This window comes from Aythya marila (genome assembly GCF_965140915.1).
Source record: "Aythya marila genome assembly, chromosome: Z".
Classification (NCBI taxonomy): Eukaryota; Metazoa; Chordata; class Aves; order Anseriformes; family Anatidae; genus Aythya; species Aythya marila.
Genome location: NC_139080.1, coordinates 80,799,147 through 80,815,280, shown reverse-complemented (window position 1 = coordinate 80,815,280; position 16,134 = coordinate 80,799,147). Strand labels below are relative to the sequence as shown.

The following is a 16,134-nucleotide window of genomic DNA, read 5'->3' as shown; positions in this document are numbered from 1 at the left end:
CCACATGGACCTGGATTGTTTGAGTAGATCTACCAGCAAGTTGCTTCACTCTATGGTTCAGGCATGCACTGAGATTTTCAGGCTTACTTTATCAAGCAAGCAGAGACTGCTGATGCTACAACTCACATCTAACAGTCAAGCATTAACTGCTTCACACAGCCTGGTCCAGATTTAGCAAGAATCTGTATGTAAAAAAAGGGATAACAAAAACAGGACCAATATAAAACTGAAGACTAGAGAAATTGCAAACTGAAATTGAAGACAATCCTGTAGAAGTTACAAAAGACTAAACACCAGTTCAAAAGCTTTGATTGCTAACACGTTGATTTGGGTAAAATAAATAAATAAATAAATAAACAAACAAACAAACAAACAAATAAAAACACCACCAAACCATTGAAGCAAGAATCTGGGGGAAGTCAGATACCGCTTACAAGGAAATAAAACATTGACTTCCCTAATGTTAATTGATTGCTAAAAACTTGAAATGGCTGCTTTTATTCTGAAGATTTATAGTAGGAAAACATCACTGGCTCTTATATCACCTTTAATTTCTTGAAACATCATTGAACTACCATGGGGTAGAGCCAGAAAAATAGAATGAAGACTTAGTCCTATCAGTTGTGATGGAAAAACTGCCAAATTGCACAGGTGGGAGATTAAAATCAGTCTCTAAATATTTAGCATTTATTATGATCTTTTGTCATCTATATACATTACAGGAACTTCTTAAATGAAAAATGACCTCGTTACAATTATCCTGACTGACAGAATTTTAATAAACTTTCAAGAGAGTTGTTTCTGGTTATGTGTGATCTGGAATATCAGTACTGAACCCTGACGAAATTTATTCTCTTTAAAAATTGTGTCTTCACATCAGTAGACTGAAACCCTTGGCAGCGAAAACATCATCATGATATGCAAACTAGATTTACCCTACACAGGACCACAATCTAGAAAAGGGGAAGACCACATAGGTACAAATATATATCTAAAGGTAGTAAGCATTATAAAGTGCTTTTTAAAAGCACTTTCTGTTTTGACTAGCAGATGAGGAGAATGAGCAAAAAGACAACAGAAGGTGAGAAAAGATCTTTTTCACTACTGAAAAATAAATAAATATATATATATATATATGTGTGTTTGACATTAAAAGCTAGGAGATGTTACTGCAAGGTAACAAAAAACTTGTTTTTTTGCAGTAGTCCAAGCAGAATTTACTGGCCAATGGAGAAAGTATCAATATCTTTTATTAATCCATATAGCCCTTTTTTTTTTTTTTCTTTAGTATTTTCCCTATGCTTGTACTCTAATGTTGTGTCTCTTTCTGAGCTACTATGGATGTTATGTGACAGACTATTCCTTAGAAGGAATTTGAACATAACTTGAGAAAAGTAAGTATTGCCCACATCACAAGCTTTCCAAGTGTTCCATATCATCACTGTTTCATGACATATCTTCACTTACCCATGTAGGACCTAAAATACTGGTAATATCATGCATTCTTCAGCAAGAGATGGTTCTGAAATGTCTAAACTGTCTGGCAATTAATGTGAGCATTCTGTCACTAACTAAAATGTATCACTCATGGGCATACTTAATTCATTAGTGAAAATGCACAGGCAATAAAAAAATACACAGTTAAATCCGAATCACCTGGCGACAGACACGTCTTGGCAGAATTCCCAGCAAAGTCAATGGGAGCTTTGTACAAGATGATGGAACTGCAGTGTCAGGCTCAGAGCACTTCATACAGTCAGCTTACCAGCAAGTCCTGTGGGCCTTAGCATTTGGGTTTTTGTGTCTTCCTCAATTTAAATATTAAATATCTCCAACATCAGAATAAGTAGCATGAGCAGAATGAAGACCTTTCCTATGTGATACCTCAACAAAAGACAGTCCTGTCAGGTCTAAATTACTGGGTAGGATTTTCACAGACTTAGTATTGTGCTATCTTCCCCTAATCTAAAGGTAAGATATATTAATCTGTTTATCATGGAGATGATGGCACATAGTACTTTTTTTCTTAAAATAAAATAAAATAAAATAAAATAAAATAAAATAAAATAAAATAAAATAAAATAAAATAAAATAAAATAAAATAAAATAAAATAAAATAAAATAAAATAAAATAAAATAAAATAAAATAAAATAAAATAAAAATTACATCTTGACTTTTCACACTATTTTTCCCCCCTAGCAAAAATGCTGTAGGTCTTCCTCGTCTACCATTTTGGCTGTAAACATAACTTATCTTGCCAATGACATATGGATTGCTGTCTTTCTTTTGAAGTTGGACAAAAACTATAGAAAAACTTCTCACTTGAAAGCAAAGCATCTTTGTACAGAATAGAATTATTTGTACATTTTATTTATTTATTTATTTATTTATGGTAAATGTTACAAAACTCTTAAAGTAAAATTTTAAGGGATAAAAAAAGGACAGAACTCTGCCATGTTGTATTACACTAACCATATGACAAGACCAATAGGTATGGAATGGACAAAAAGTGGAACAAATGCCCTACGTGAAGTGACAATGCTTATAGGAACAATTTTGCTATGAAATTAAGCTTCACTGAACAGAATGTTGTTACACATTAAGCAGACAAAAAAATGCTTAAAGGATAAGATTTTATTTAAAACCACATTTATGAGATAAAAGTAATCTCATTTTTTATTTCATCCACAACCTACATATACATACGATATATCTGTCAAGAGCAACTGAAATGACCAATGAAGTTGTGTGTTCTGTTAATCTGACTACTAATAATAAGTCTAAGAGAAGTCTTTTCACTAACCCTAATTTAATTAACCCTTTTTTAAATGAAGATATTCAAAAAATAAAATTAATGGACTGCTTGCACAAACTTATATGAAACTTTGACAGCAGACATAACTGAGGACCAAGACCCAAAGAAAGTTTAATAACATAATAAAAAGCTTGCCATGTAAATATGCTAGGTATTTATGAACGTGACCATTCAAATAAATGAGAGTGGAAGAGAAAACAAATACATGAATAATAATTAGTGATGAATGCATAAAATTTTTAATGCTTATAAGTTGCTCTGTTCTAAATTAAACTTCAGCTTTGTTATGGCTTAATCTGACCCCCAGATTCCAGGATTTACACTTAAAAAAAAAAAAAATAAAAAAAAATAAAGAGGAAGAAGGGAAGGGGAAGGGGAATGTTGAGGTGAACATCGAAATCAAGCCTTTCAGGGTCACTGGCAAAGAAAGGGAAGTCTTTAGGATGATGTTCCTGAATAATTGAAGCAGCCTGAGTGATGCCAAAATTGAACATCAGACTGAATGACACATGATTAGAGAATCAGATAGGAAAATAAGGTTAGTTTCCAAGTATTACAGATGCTTAGAATTTTCAACTGAAGTTTAAAGTTTTCAACAGAACATATTTCCTAGTAGAAAATGCCAACTCACCAGAACTTATTTTTTATAAATTAATTGTTGTTTTTGTCAAATTCCCCATATGAGTTTTGAAAGAAAGACTTTAAGCTTTCAGAACACTTTTGCCTGAAAGGAAATATTGCTATTAATTATATGCAAGTGACTACTTAATTAAGCCATATGGGGTTACCAGATCCATTCCAGGAACAGAGGTATGGGAATCTGTGGTTCATGAAAGATTTTGAGGCATACATTTTGCATTCAAAAGCAGGATGTTAAAAAAATGGAAACTTAAGAAATTCCTTAATCATCCAAATGTAAACACAGATTTCATTTAAAAGTTTGCTTTGCTTTTAACTAAAGTAACAGCTGTATTGGAAAAGTTTGTGATCTTGTAGCACCTATCCTCAAAAAGGGGTGTATATATACACACAAACTGACTGTTAACTTCTACAAAACAGAAGGATATGGATCAATCCCAGACTCTATTGGATTGATTTATGAAAATGTTTTCATCATCTTTGTCCTCTCCACCATGGCCACACTCTAAGGAATCTCACGTTTAAGAACGTTTGTGGCAAAAGTACAACCCTCAACTTTGAAAATAAAACTCATGAACTTTACAGTGTATTTCTAGGAACAAAAGAGTTTTTCTACACTTCTTCCAAAAGCTTCAGGTGAATAAAAACAACTTGGAACTTGGTCTATATTCCTGAGGTGACCTTTCCAGCATTTTCACATATAACTTTTTGTTTACTTGAAATTCTATTCTGGAGGTCACAAAAGCAATTTTAGAGGTGATCAAAGGCGGATTAAATTAGGAGACATCTAAAGGTGCCATCCTGTGTTCCACCACTATAAGGGTCAGACCCACTTCTCCCCCCAAACTCCCAGGCCCCTAATTCTGCCAGTTCAAGCAGATGTGAAAAGCATTGAGAAAGATCAAAGACATGATCCAACCGAAAACTAAGCTGAAAAAAAAAAAAAAAAAAAAAAAAAAGTCATCCGCTTTCAGGCAAATCATTTACCTGATTCAGCTGGCCATATATGATAAATAAGTGTCATCACAAAGCAAAACATGCCAACTACCACCAGGGGATAGAGAAAGGGCAGAACTACTCCACCTAATACTAAAATATATGTGAGATTAGATATAATAGCCCAAATATAATAGCCCAAAATAATCACAAACAGACTTTAAATCAATCATAGCAGAAACATCAGGTTTAAATATCTTGTCAGATTCCTTTTGTAGGCATTGGAATGGGCTTCCCAAGGAAATGGTTGAGTCACTATCCCTGGAGGTCTTTAAAAGATGTTTAGATGTAGATTTTAGTGATACAGTTTAGTAGAGGACTTGTTAGTGTTAGGTCAGAGGTTGGACTAGGTGATCTTGGAAGTCTCTTCCAACCTAGATGATTCTGTGATTCTTTGCCAGGTCCTGCACCTGGGGCACAATAACCCCAAGCAGAGCTACAGGCTGGGAGAGGAATGGTTCGAAAGCTGCCTGGTGGAGAAGGACCTGGGAGTATTGGTTGATAGTCGGCTGAATATGAGCCAGCAGTGTGCTCAGGTGGCCAAGAAGGCCAACAGCATCCTGGCTTGTATCAGAAGCAGTGTGGCCAGCAGGGCTAGAGAGGTGATCGTCCCCCTGTACTCAGCTCTGGTGAGGCTGCACCTCGAGTACTGTGTTCAGTTTTGGGCCCCTCGCTACAAGAAGGACATCGAGGTACTCGAGCGAGTCCAGAGAAGGGCGACGAAGCTGGTGAGGGGTCTGGAGAACAAGTCCTATGAGGAGCGGCTGAGGGAGCTGGGCTTGTTCAGCCTGGAGAAAAGGAGGCTCAGGGGCGACCTTATCGCTCTCTATAGGTACCTTAAAGGAGGCTGTAGCGAGGTGGGGGTTGGTCTGTTCTCCCTGTGCCTGGTGACAGGACGAGGGGGAATGGGTTTAAGTTGAGCCAGGGGAGATTTAGGCTGGATGTTAGGAAGAACTTCTTTACCGAAAGGGTTGTGAGGCATTGGAACAGGCTGCCCAGGGAAGTGGTGGAGTCACAATCCCTGGAGGTCTTTAAAAGACATTTAGATGTAGAGCTTAGGGATATGGTTTAGTGGAGACTGTTAATATTAGGTCAGAGGTTGGACTTGATGATCTGGAGGTCTCTTCCAACCTAGAAATTCTGTGATTCTGTGATTCTGTGATCTCTCCTTACATGCTTTCCATCTCAAGATCAGTTATCAGTTTAAAATCTTTATACCTCTACTCCTTTGAGTGATGTACTACAATTCACTCCATTTTAAAGCTGACTAATCATGGATAACACTCTATCGTATCTTAAAACAGACATTTCTGCCTTGAAGAAAGCTATAACTTAGCAAATAAAAAGTTGTAAGTTTGCTATGTAGACTTAGATTACCAGTTCATGACCTCTTGTGATCATCATTTACTTTGCCTCTCAGAATGTTTCATATGAACAAATTATTAAATGCCTGGTGTGGATCCAAGAGCCATACATCAATGTACATTTACAGACATTTTACTAAGTAAAAAATGGGGACAAACAGCTTAACATTTAATAATCAAATGAATCTCTGCCCTTCTTGAATTAGAAAACAGAAGCTCAGTTTTCATGTCTTGCCCTCTCTCTGAAGCTTTGAGTTTGTTGTCTGTGAGGATGACTCTAATCATCCTGGTTTGTTGTGTTCTTAGTGAAGACCGGAGTAAAAAATTAATTTTAAGGAAGAAGGCTCCCAACCTGCTTGAGGAAAAGGAGGAAAAAACATATTTTTAAGTCAACTCCACTAAACACAACATTCTTTTCCTTTATCTTACAGGACTACCTAAAGACTTTGCTAGATATGGTATAAAAGTAGGATAAAAATGGGTATATATTTTCTAAAGGCTAAAATCAGTTCCTAAAGAGGAAATAAAGAAAGAAAGAAAAAAAGGAGGGAAAAAAGAAGGTAGGAAGAGAAGAGGGAGGGAAAACTGAGGGAGGAAGGGACAGAGGGAGGAAGGTAGAGAGGGAAAAGCAGAAAGAAGCAGATAAAGCATAAGTAGTAGAAGGAGTACAAGAAGAAAAATTTGTGTCTTGCCTTGAGCCTTGGGGAAGTTATTATCCCAATTTTCTGAGTTTGCAGCAGCTGTAGGGGCTTTTTCCTCACTACTCTTGAATCAAAATGTCAAATACCAATAGCAACCACATATGAATAGGTACTTCAGTTTTAACATGTTATCACCATGAGAAGCAAACACAGCTCCTCCTTTCCACCCAAAACTAAGACCTGCACCTGCCTTAAGATGTCCTTGCTCTAGGCTCCAGCAGCCAGGAGCCTGCCACCACTCCATCCAGGTAAGCTGACAGCAGCCCCTCACAACAGAATGTCTGGCAGCCGCACTGCCCACCTCAGCTGCATGCTCCTAAGTGGGCCACAGAGCCAAGCATAAATTGGGGCTACTGGTTTTCCCCATACCCCATCTGTATGTATATATGTACCTTCCACCCTGACTACAGAGAGGGTGTCATTGACCTGTAAACCCAAAAGGCTTCAGTGGTATGACTTACATGAGAACAGTCATTGGAACCTGACGGGTAGGTATGCCCTAAGAATCCCCCACTTTATTCACCACTTCCGCAGCTTGTCTACGTCCATCCTGGCAGTCTGTTCTTGCTCCCCATCAGCAGCACTGAAGCCCTTGTGGAGGGCGTCTGCACTAAAATTAGCCCCTGGCAGCCCTCACCTTATCTACTGCAAAGAAGCTCTTCTGTGAATCAGGCTGAATGTACGAGACATATCTGAACAATAGGTCCAACATTTCACAAGCACAAGCTAAAGGATTAAGACACATTCTTGAACATTTGGAGAAGGCAAGCTGTTTTGCTTCACGCTATGTAATGTTGTTATCACGCTATGCTACTGCCTTTATCATCACTTGAATTATAGTAATGGCACTTACAAGCCTCCGGAAACATCAGACAGGTGTGTAAAAACCTAGTCAAAAGCATGCCCACCCACTAAGTGTTTTTTGTATAAATCAGTAAGGTAATAGGGAGAAAACAGAAACAAAATTAGGTACACAGTACAGTAAAGACAGTGGCAGAGGCAAGAGCAAAAGCCAAATCTCCTGAGTCCTGGGAAATATTCTACCAATTCCCATTTTCACCAAAATAAATATTAATAAATGAAACGGTATATAACTGACTTACCTTTAGGTAGCATATATGTTATAACTAACGTGGAGCACATCCATATGATACTTTTTATATTTAACAACATCTTGACCTACAAATAAAGAAAAAAGGAGTAAGTGGTTAGTAGTACATTGTGTGACAATTCAGTACATTAACATTTATCATTGACATTAGAAGGAGTCATCTGCTCAGGAAAGATGTTCAGCAGGACAGTACAGTAATCCTTAATATAGTGAGCTTTTGGCATTTTATTCACTGTTTTAAACCTAATCCCATACAGCAGTAGCAGTACATGGATACAACATGATGACTTCTCCCTGTTGAGGTCTTGCCAGTTCAGCTCCAACCTTCAGGTGACTTTATGTCTGTAACACAGACTATCTTATCATTTAGCACCAGCAAACAACCTGTTCTGCATGAAACAGTTCTGAAAATGTTTCTCCTGAATCTGCAAATACCCTGAAAAATTAAGAAGCATGCTAACGAAAGCATTATAATTCTCATAAATGTCAACAATTATAATGCTTTTGTAAGTAGTCTCTCCTCCACATAGCTACACATATGCACTATCTAGACATCATAGGGAACAGCTTTCATCAGCAGTTTGTCAAGCACTGACCTTAAAAAAAAAAAAAAAAAGTTTTTAATCACAAAATCCCAAGTTTCCTGATATTGCTGCCAAAATACACTGCTTGGGTTCTGAACTTGGGCAAGTAACCTGAACTCAAAGACATCACAGCTGAATTGCTTTATGGAACAGCGAAACAGAGATTTAGTAGATACAGACCTGTGTTATCTCTATGAACCTTGTGTTGCATATACATATTTTAGCATTTTTTGCATTAGCATTTTAATTTCTTGCTCTTTACATGTAAGGTTTCAGGGTTAAGGCATTAACAAACACACCCAAAAACCTCCGCAAGCTATCCTGAACATGACAGCAAGACAGAGTTAACTTCTTCAGAAAGCTACTGGTGATGTGTTCAACCTCAGGAAAGTTTTCTACACAGCTTACAGCTTTAGCCCAAACTTCACAGAAGTCTGTGTGAATTAGCATCTACCCTGTAATGGCTGGATGGTTGAGAAAAGATGCAAAACATCTTAAACCAAGCCCTTCCAGTGAGTTAATCTCTAGTATAACAGCATCATGTTCAAAATTCCCACCCAAAAGGGTTGAAAACCCAAGAGTTTTCATTCCCTATATGCGGATGGCTAGGGCTGTCTGGTTGCTCTGGGAAACATGTGCTGCAGCCTATTCCCAGGGCGTGGAGGAAAGAATACAGCTGCTTTCCATGGAGCAGGCTGCACTTTGCCAAAGACGCCCCATCTCTGCTTCATCCACTCAACAGCGCTCACAGCATGATGTGATATCACTGATTTGGCAATGTTAACTTCACAGGATCTTTATGACCGAATCCCAAACAAGAACCAATACCTCTTTGACTTCATTCAGTTCGAGCACTATCCTCCGTTAAACTTTTCCTGAAGACTCTAACACCAGACAGACAGTTTTATCTTCCCTACAATTTGCACAAGCAAAGTTGTACATGGAGAAGACAAAAGTGGCTATTTTATAACTCTCTATAGTTATTAGTTTGATAAAAATCTATTCTGTGTTCAGTATACCAAGCCCCCTTAACACATTGAAGGCACTGATGAGCAAGAAGGTTGCACATGGTAAGAGCTGCAGATGTCAGAGTCCTAAAGCAGTGGGCCAGTTTTCAGACACAGGCAGATATTTGTTTGCTTAGATAAACACTTAAATTATCTTCATTATTACACAACATCTCAGAAAATGAGAGGTCACGGTGAGCCTACAGATGTGCACAAACCAGAAGATGCTTCAAGCATCCCTTGAGTCCTGAAGCTTCTGGAAAGCCTCAAGCACCAAAGCCACTGCAGAGCAGCTTCTCAAGTAACACAAGCACTCTGAAGAGTGGAGAAGAGAAGACCTTCTGCTTTCTCCTCCCTCACATACGGTGAATGCAGGACCCGCCCGCGGAGCAAGAGCTCCGGCCTTTGTGAAGGCATGATGGCTCCAGATCTCCCTTTGAGCTGCTCTGTCCACATGTGTTTCCCATGCGTCACATACTGGCTGTATCAGCAGCTAAACAAAAATCTAGAACAAATTGTTTACAAGTTTAGCTTTTGTGTTTACCCATACGCCTCATCTCCCGCCTCCCTCAGAAGGCAACCTTGGATTTTCTGACCAGAAACAAGGGAATCAACAATGAGATCAAATAAATTCACAAAGAAAAAGGAACTAGCAAAGGGCTTTCATTTTTCCTTGTGCTGTGGCTCCAGCGTGTATGAAGGATCACATCCTCCCATTCCTCTCTACCTCGCACACACACACACAGCACCATAGATCCAGCCCTGCATGGGTGACTGCATTATAAAAGCAATTTGAGGAATTGTATGGAAAACAACATCTTCAGCTTTCAGCCATGAAAAACACATATACCCCAAAAACATATGGAAACAGAAAAGACAGCTGTGGAGAGATAAGTTCCTGCTGAAGACCAGGTGGTACTAAACCATCAGAGTATTCATGGTTGTGATCTCTACTCTTGGCCTTGTACAGAAGGCTGCTGAAATTACACCTGCTGCATTGAGAGCTTGGACAGCTCAAAAATAAATAAATAAATAAAATCACCCTCATTTGAGCAGAGTTCAATATGAGATACCTGCCAAAAATCCCCACCCAGCACTGGGAAAATCACCGCTCAGCCCTTTCTTTTTTTAAATCTCCTCCACCCTGAGGCTCCTAAGCAATGAAAAATGCTGGAGAAAGGGTTCATTTCTCACCCCTGAGATTCATGAACATGACTCCCCTGCAACACACCATACATGATGGTTTTCACACTCTGGTCCTCTGCAGGCTCCCATAAACACTCCTGGGTTACTGAGTGCTGCTCCACTACAGCTGCCAGAATTAAATGTGCAATTACCCCACCGCCTTGTCTAAGCAGCAGACAAAAAAAGCAATACCCAACTCAGCCCCCAAGGGCAGTCTCGCCTGGAAGGAGAACACAGAGCTCTTCAGACCTCAGCAATCATTTCTGGAGCTGCAGGCAAGGCAAGACACTGCCATCAGATGGCGCTGCTCCTGCCTACGTTCCTTGTACCACAAAGACTGCAGTTGACTGTGCTCCTGGACAAAATCCCTGCTCTAAAATCAGTGGTATTTCCCATCCTGCTCTCTGCAAAGGCCTCTGCTGGCTGGTTGCTGTACTGCCCCAAAGTCCACAACAATTAGCCAAAGTCTTTCCAATCATACCTTTTTCCAGACACTTTTTTTTTTTTTTTGCCTTGGTGTCATTACACCTTGAGGAAGAGAAAGCCATAATGCTATGGACACAGCAAGAAAATCCTGCCAACTAAAGGCTGCACGACTTGAGTAAGTGTTTAATTTCCACCTTCTATTAAAAAAAAAAAAAAAAAAAAAAAAAAAGTGTCTTCATGTGACCACACTCGGGTTGCCTGCTGGCTAGTGTCCAGCTGGACTGGTCCAGTTTATTAGGAGCTACTGCATACAGACTGATCCACAGAAGTCATTTGCACTACATTTCTAAATTGGATGCGACCCTGAGCACAGTAAATTTTTTTAACCGAAAGATGCCAAGTCCTTGATATACTTCACATCTTTAAAAACTAGCAGAGGAGGTTCTCTCTTTGGGGAAAGAATAGAGCTCTTATTTTTGCAGGCACTCTTACTTCCCCTGCAAGAGCAAAGAGGCATAGGAGCAAAGTTCTGACCTTATTCCAGCCTGTGCTTAGTTTGCAGTGTAAGCTTGATCTCACACCAATGCTATTTTAATTTAACCAGATGGGAGAACATCACGTCTCTCTTTCTAATACTGGGTTAACAAAGACAGTGAATTGTCCCGGTGTGAGACAGACTGAGATGTACCAACCAAGAAGTCTGCCCAGCTCCTCCGAAGTTGGAAAAATGAGACATTAGCTATTTTCCTAGAGGTGATACTGTCACAAAAGGGTGCAGCTTCTCAGGTTGTGCTGAGATTGATTCAGCACATTTTCCACAGCTGGACTGTGAGAGCTGGATATGTTTGCAGAAAGCAGTCTCCACCCATCTACCCTCCTTGCCTGCACAGTGAAGGTAAGGCTCATACAAAGAAAGAAAGAAGAAAAAAAAAAAAAAAAAAAAAAAAAACACCTATGAGAACCTGGCACTGGAGACTTGAGGTTGCTGCTCCTACTAATGGGTAAACCAGCAAATTACACAACTTTCCAGCAAAGCCTGGGCAGGCTAGAAATGACCTATCCCAGATGCAGCATCTCTCTTGCTGCTCTCTGAGCACTGGCAGGCACCTTCACGGCTTCCACCCTTCCTCAGAGACACAGGCTGTGTGCCTGATTCTGCATCTGCATGCCTCTAATCCTTCAGTGATATGTCCATTAATTGCCAACACTTATCAGCTTTAGTGTAAGTGCCGTTTAATTGACTTTACTGGTGACACTACGCCTCGGCCATGTGATTAATTAGTGGGCCGTGCTGCCACATGGCCAACTTGGCCTCGGTCTGCTTCACCAGCGGCATCTGCTCAGCCTGTCACCACTTGCAGAAGAGTCTGTGAGGCCTTCACAGAGGACCTGGGGGCACCTCCAGCATCCCCTCCTCACCACCTAAGGCACGCAGGGGAGCTCCCCAGCCTGCTGCCGGCTGTCCAAGCCGTCATCGGGACGCAGATGGGAGGCTGACCAGAGCACAACGTGTTCTGGCAGCCGCCCCTGGACATCCCCCCGAGGCCTTCATTTAGCCCAGAAGCAGCCCTGTCCCTTCGGGCAGCCTCACGGCGATGCTCCAGGAACCCCCCCCGAGGGGTGTGGGGGCTCCCAGCACCCCGTGCCCCTTGGCTTCAGGGGACAAGCCGGGCCGAGGCCACCAGTCCCTGCCTCCAGCCCTCCTCCCCGGCGGATTCGGGCCTGTTCCGTGGGAGCCGCCCCCAGCACGGCAACGAGACGGGGACCCCCGCCCCAAGCAGCTCCTCCCTGCCACCATTTTATGGCCGGAGCCCCCCGTCCCCCGCCAGGGGGCGCCCGGGGCCGCCGTCGCGCCCCGACCCGTCCCGTTCCTCGACAGCGCCCCGGGGGGCTCCGCCGCGGCACCCCCCGGCCGGACCCACCGCCCCCCGGCCCCATTCCGCCCTCCAGCCCCCACTCTGGGTGGGGAGAGAGGATGTGGGGGCGTTTTGGGGTGCAGACGGTGACCCCCGCCTCCCCCGAGAGGCCCCCGGGTCCGCCCCGCCGCCAGGGCGCTGCGCGGCTCGCAGCCCGCCAAGTCTTACTCATCCCCTTTTGGAAGGAAACTTCCTTCTTTCTCGCCCCCCTCCGCCACCTCCCTTTTTCTTAAAAAAAAAAAAAAAAAAAAAAAAAAAAAAAGGAAACCACCCAACATTCACGCTCTGGTTGTCCCAGGATGGGTTTCTGCAACACGTTTCGACACTCGTTGCTTAGAGGAAAAAAAAAAAAAAAAAAAAAGGAAAAGGAAAAAAAAAAAAAGAAAAGGGGGGGGGGGGGGGGGAGGAAGAAAATTTTAAAAAAGAAAAAGAAAAGGAAAAAAAAAAAGAAAAGAAAATGGAAAAAAATAAGGAAAAAGAGAAGGAAAAAGGCAAGAGGGGGTAAAGGGAAGAAGGGGGAAAGAAAAAAGAGGGAAAAAATAAGGAAAAAAAGGGGGAAGAGGGAGAGGAAAAAGACAGGAAAAAAAGAGGAAAAATGAGGAAAAAGAAAGGAAAAAAGAGGAAAATGAGGGAAAAAGAGGGGAAAAAAGAGGAAGGGGAGGAAAAAAGACTAGGAAAAGGGAGGAAAAAAGAGGGGAAATAAAAGAGGGGAAAAAAAAAAAAAGCGGAAAAGGGGGAAAAAGAAAAAAAAAATCATTCGGGGTTTAATCCCCGTGCCCGGCGGGAGAGGGGGCGGCCGGGAGGACGTGACAAGTGGGACAATGAGGGCTGGCCCTCGGCCGCTCCCCGCCGCCCCTTTGTGTGGGGAAGGCACCTCAGAGCTGCATGGAGGGGGCTGCCCGCGGGGCCCCCTCCCCGCGGGGTACCCGAGCCCCTGGCAGAGCCGCCCCCCGGCACACACACACTCACACAGACACGCACACACACCCGCTTTTTCCCGCCGTCGAAACTCCCTTAATTCCTTCCACGATGCTCTCTCACTTTCTTTGTAAAACAAAGGAAAACCCAAGGAGAGCGGCGGGGGAAGGCAGTGCCCCGTGCCCCAGAGAAGCTGGCCGCGGGGGTGAGAGGGGGCGTTTTGCTCCGCTGACCTTGTGATCCTCCTCCTTCTCCTCCTCCTCCTCCCACCCACCCCCCCTTCCAGCGGTGGAAATGTGGCTCGGACGATGCCTGCTTGCCGTCCTCCTCCGGGAGATGCTGTCTGAGCACCTCCGTCCCGCTCTGCCCCGACAGCAGCTTTCCAGGAACATCGGGGAAAGAAAAGGAAACAGAAAGAAAAAAAAAATAAAGAAAGAAAAAATAAAAAGGAAAAAAAAAATAAAAAAGAAGAAGAAAGAAAAGAAAGAGAAAAGAGGGAAAGAAAAAAAAAAAGAAGTAAAAAGAAGGGGAGGGTGGGGGGAGCACACAAGGGCGGAGGAGGCTGAGCACACGCTTTTCCCAGCGCAAGAAGAGACCTGATGGCAGGAAAGGTCCCCTCCTAGCACTGCCGTCGCCCTTGCTACACGAGCGCTTTGTGTATTTAGGATCCGTACAAAGCAGCTTCCTCCCTTCTCCCTCCGGACCCCGTCGCAAACCAAGGTGCAGTTCTACCTTCCCGGCCATTCAATCCAACTGGCACCAAAAACTTCTGCCAGGGCTCCCACCCCAAAATCTTTTTTTCCTAGTTTTCTTTGTTCTCTCCTGCGCACGGAGGGGCTTTTGCGGGTCCCCGAGCATCCCTTCTCCTCTCCCCCCGCGCGTCGCTGAACTTACCCCAGGTTGTTTAAATTCGCCAATCACCGCTATTCTCTCCCGCTCAAGGTTTGCGGTTCAACTCTTTGTCCCTCTCCAGGTACCGCCGGCCAAACGATCGTCTTAAATTTAACAAAGCTAGGTGTTTGCCGGCACCCGCGTGAAAAGGAGGGGGAGAGAGAAAAAGCGTATTGAAAAGAGTTATAGTTACCTTAAAAGGTAGCGTATTGCAGAGATTGCAAAAAAATCACGGCGTGGCGGCTCGGCTAGTCCAGAGATCCCAGTGGCCGCATGAACGAGTTAAAAAAAAAAAAAAAATCCCCTTGGTGGTGGTGGAGCTGGAAGGAGGTGGCCGGCTCCGAGGTGCCCCCTGCTCCCCGAGCACCTGCCTCCGAGCTGCGCCGAGTTGCACGGAGCTCGCCTGCAAGTTCAAATGCGAGGCTCAGCCACCCATCATTATTATATCATTGTACTGCCAGCGCTGCAGAGGAGGGGCGCTGGCTCGGCGAGAGGAGGGTTCTCAGCCTCAGCCAGAGCCTCCCTCGCAATCGCAGCGCCCCCGCAGCTGCTGGGAGCGGGAGAGACCCCAAAGCCCTCCCGCAAGGGGCTCCGCGACCCCCCCTACAAACCCGCACCGCCCTCCGCGGGGAGTCCCCCGGGCAGCCCTTGGGGGTCCCGGCCCCCCGGAGCCACCCTCCCCCCACGGGGACCCCCGGACGGGTCCCTGCGCTCGGCGGCTTCAGCCCCGCGGAGAGGGGCACGCGGGTGCGGGAGGTGCATTGTTCCCCAATTAAACAATTAACCGAGAAGAGAATGGGGAGACCTCCTCCTCTCTGGCTCCCAAAGCCGGTTGCAATGGGGAAAGTGGCTGGGACCGAGATCCCTTTTTTCCCCCCTCTTTGCCTCCCCGACCTCAGCGGAGGCTGCAATGAAAGAATATGTTGGTGATTGTTCCAAACTTCCCCCGCCGCTGCCAATTCACAGGCAGCCTTGCATCGGCAGCCTCCCAAGCCAAGCTTCTCCACCCTAGTTTTACGCATCTCCAGCCACTTTTCTTTTCTTTCTTTCTTCCCCCCCCCCCCCCCCTTCTTTTTTTTCTTCTTGAGATTAGGCTCTGCATTTGCTGTCCAAACCTCTTACAGATGAAGTCATAAGCAGAGCTCCAAATCACCCTGTAACAGGGGACTTTCACCAATTAATAAAGGGTCTGGGGTGTTTCTCGGGCAGCTCCTTTCCCACAGTGTACCTATCCCAGTTTGTGTCAGACACACACAGCTCCCCTTGGCCGGCACAAAATGCTGGCATGAACAGTGCCTCTGGCACACTGGCTCCCAGTGCAACGCGTGCCACAGCCCCCTCGTCCAGGAAGGTGTAAATCCGGAGTCAGAAAATAAATGCCTGGGGAAATAGGTGTGTCTGACCATGCCGCTCTGGGCTCGTTTCTGGCAGACCCGAGATACCATCGCGAGGAAGGCAGAGGAGGGGTTTTCCTCTGGTGCCTCTCTCCCTCATTGTTCCGGCACCTCCATCCCTAGAGCCTTGCTGACAGTGGGTTTGAAATGAGCCCAGAGCCCTCACCTCCAAACACAGCCCTCAGT

The 16,134-nt window shown here is 43.8% G+C and overlaps 1 protein-coding gene across 4 annotated transcripts in view; it reads right to left on the bottom strand.

Annotated features, from left to right (window-relative positions):
• VCAN (versican) overlaps positions 1-15,055 on the bottom strand; it is a 113,443-nt gene extending 98,388 nt beyond the window's left edge. For 3 of the 4 annotated variants that reach the window (XM_082783544.1, XM_082783546.1, XM_082783547.1), the window contains exons 1-2: positions 14,748-15,055; positions 7,620-7,695 (exon numbers count right to left, since the gene is read on the bottom strand). In XM_082783544.1, the coding sequence (XP_082639670.1) occupies positions 7,620-7,689 (70 nt within the window). In that variant the 5' untranslated portion in view covers positions 7,690-7,695; positions 14,748-15,055. Of the gene's footprint in view, positions 1-7,619; positions 7,696-13,732; positions 13,834-14,747 lie in introns of those variants that run through there. The other variant, XM_082783545.1, reaches the window with a different exon arrangement.
• Positions 15,056-16,134: the final 1,079 nt, after the last annotated feature.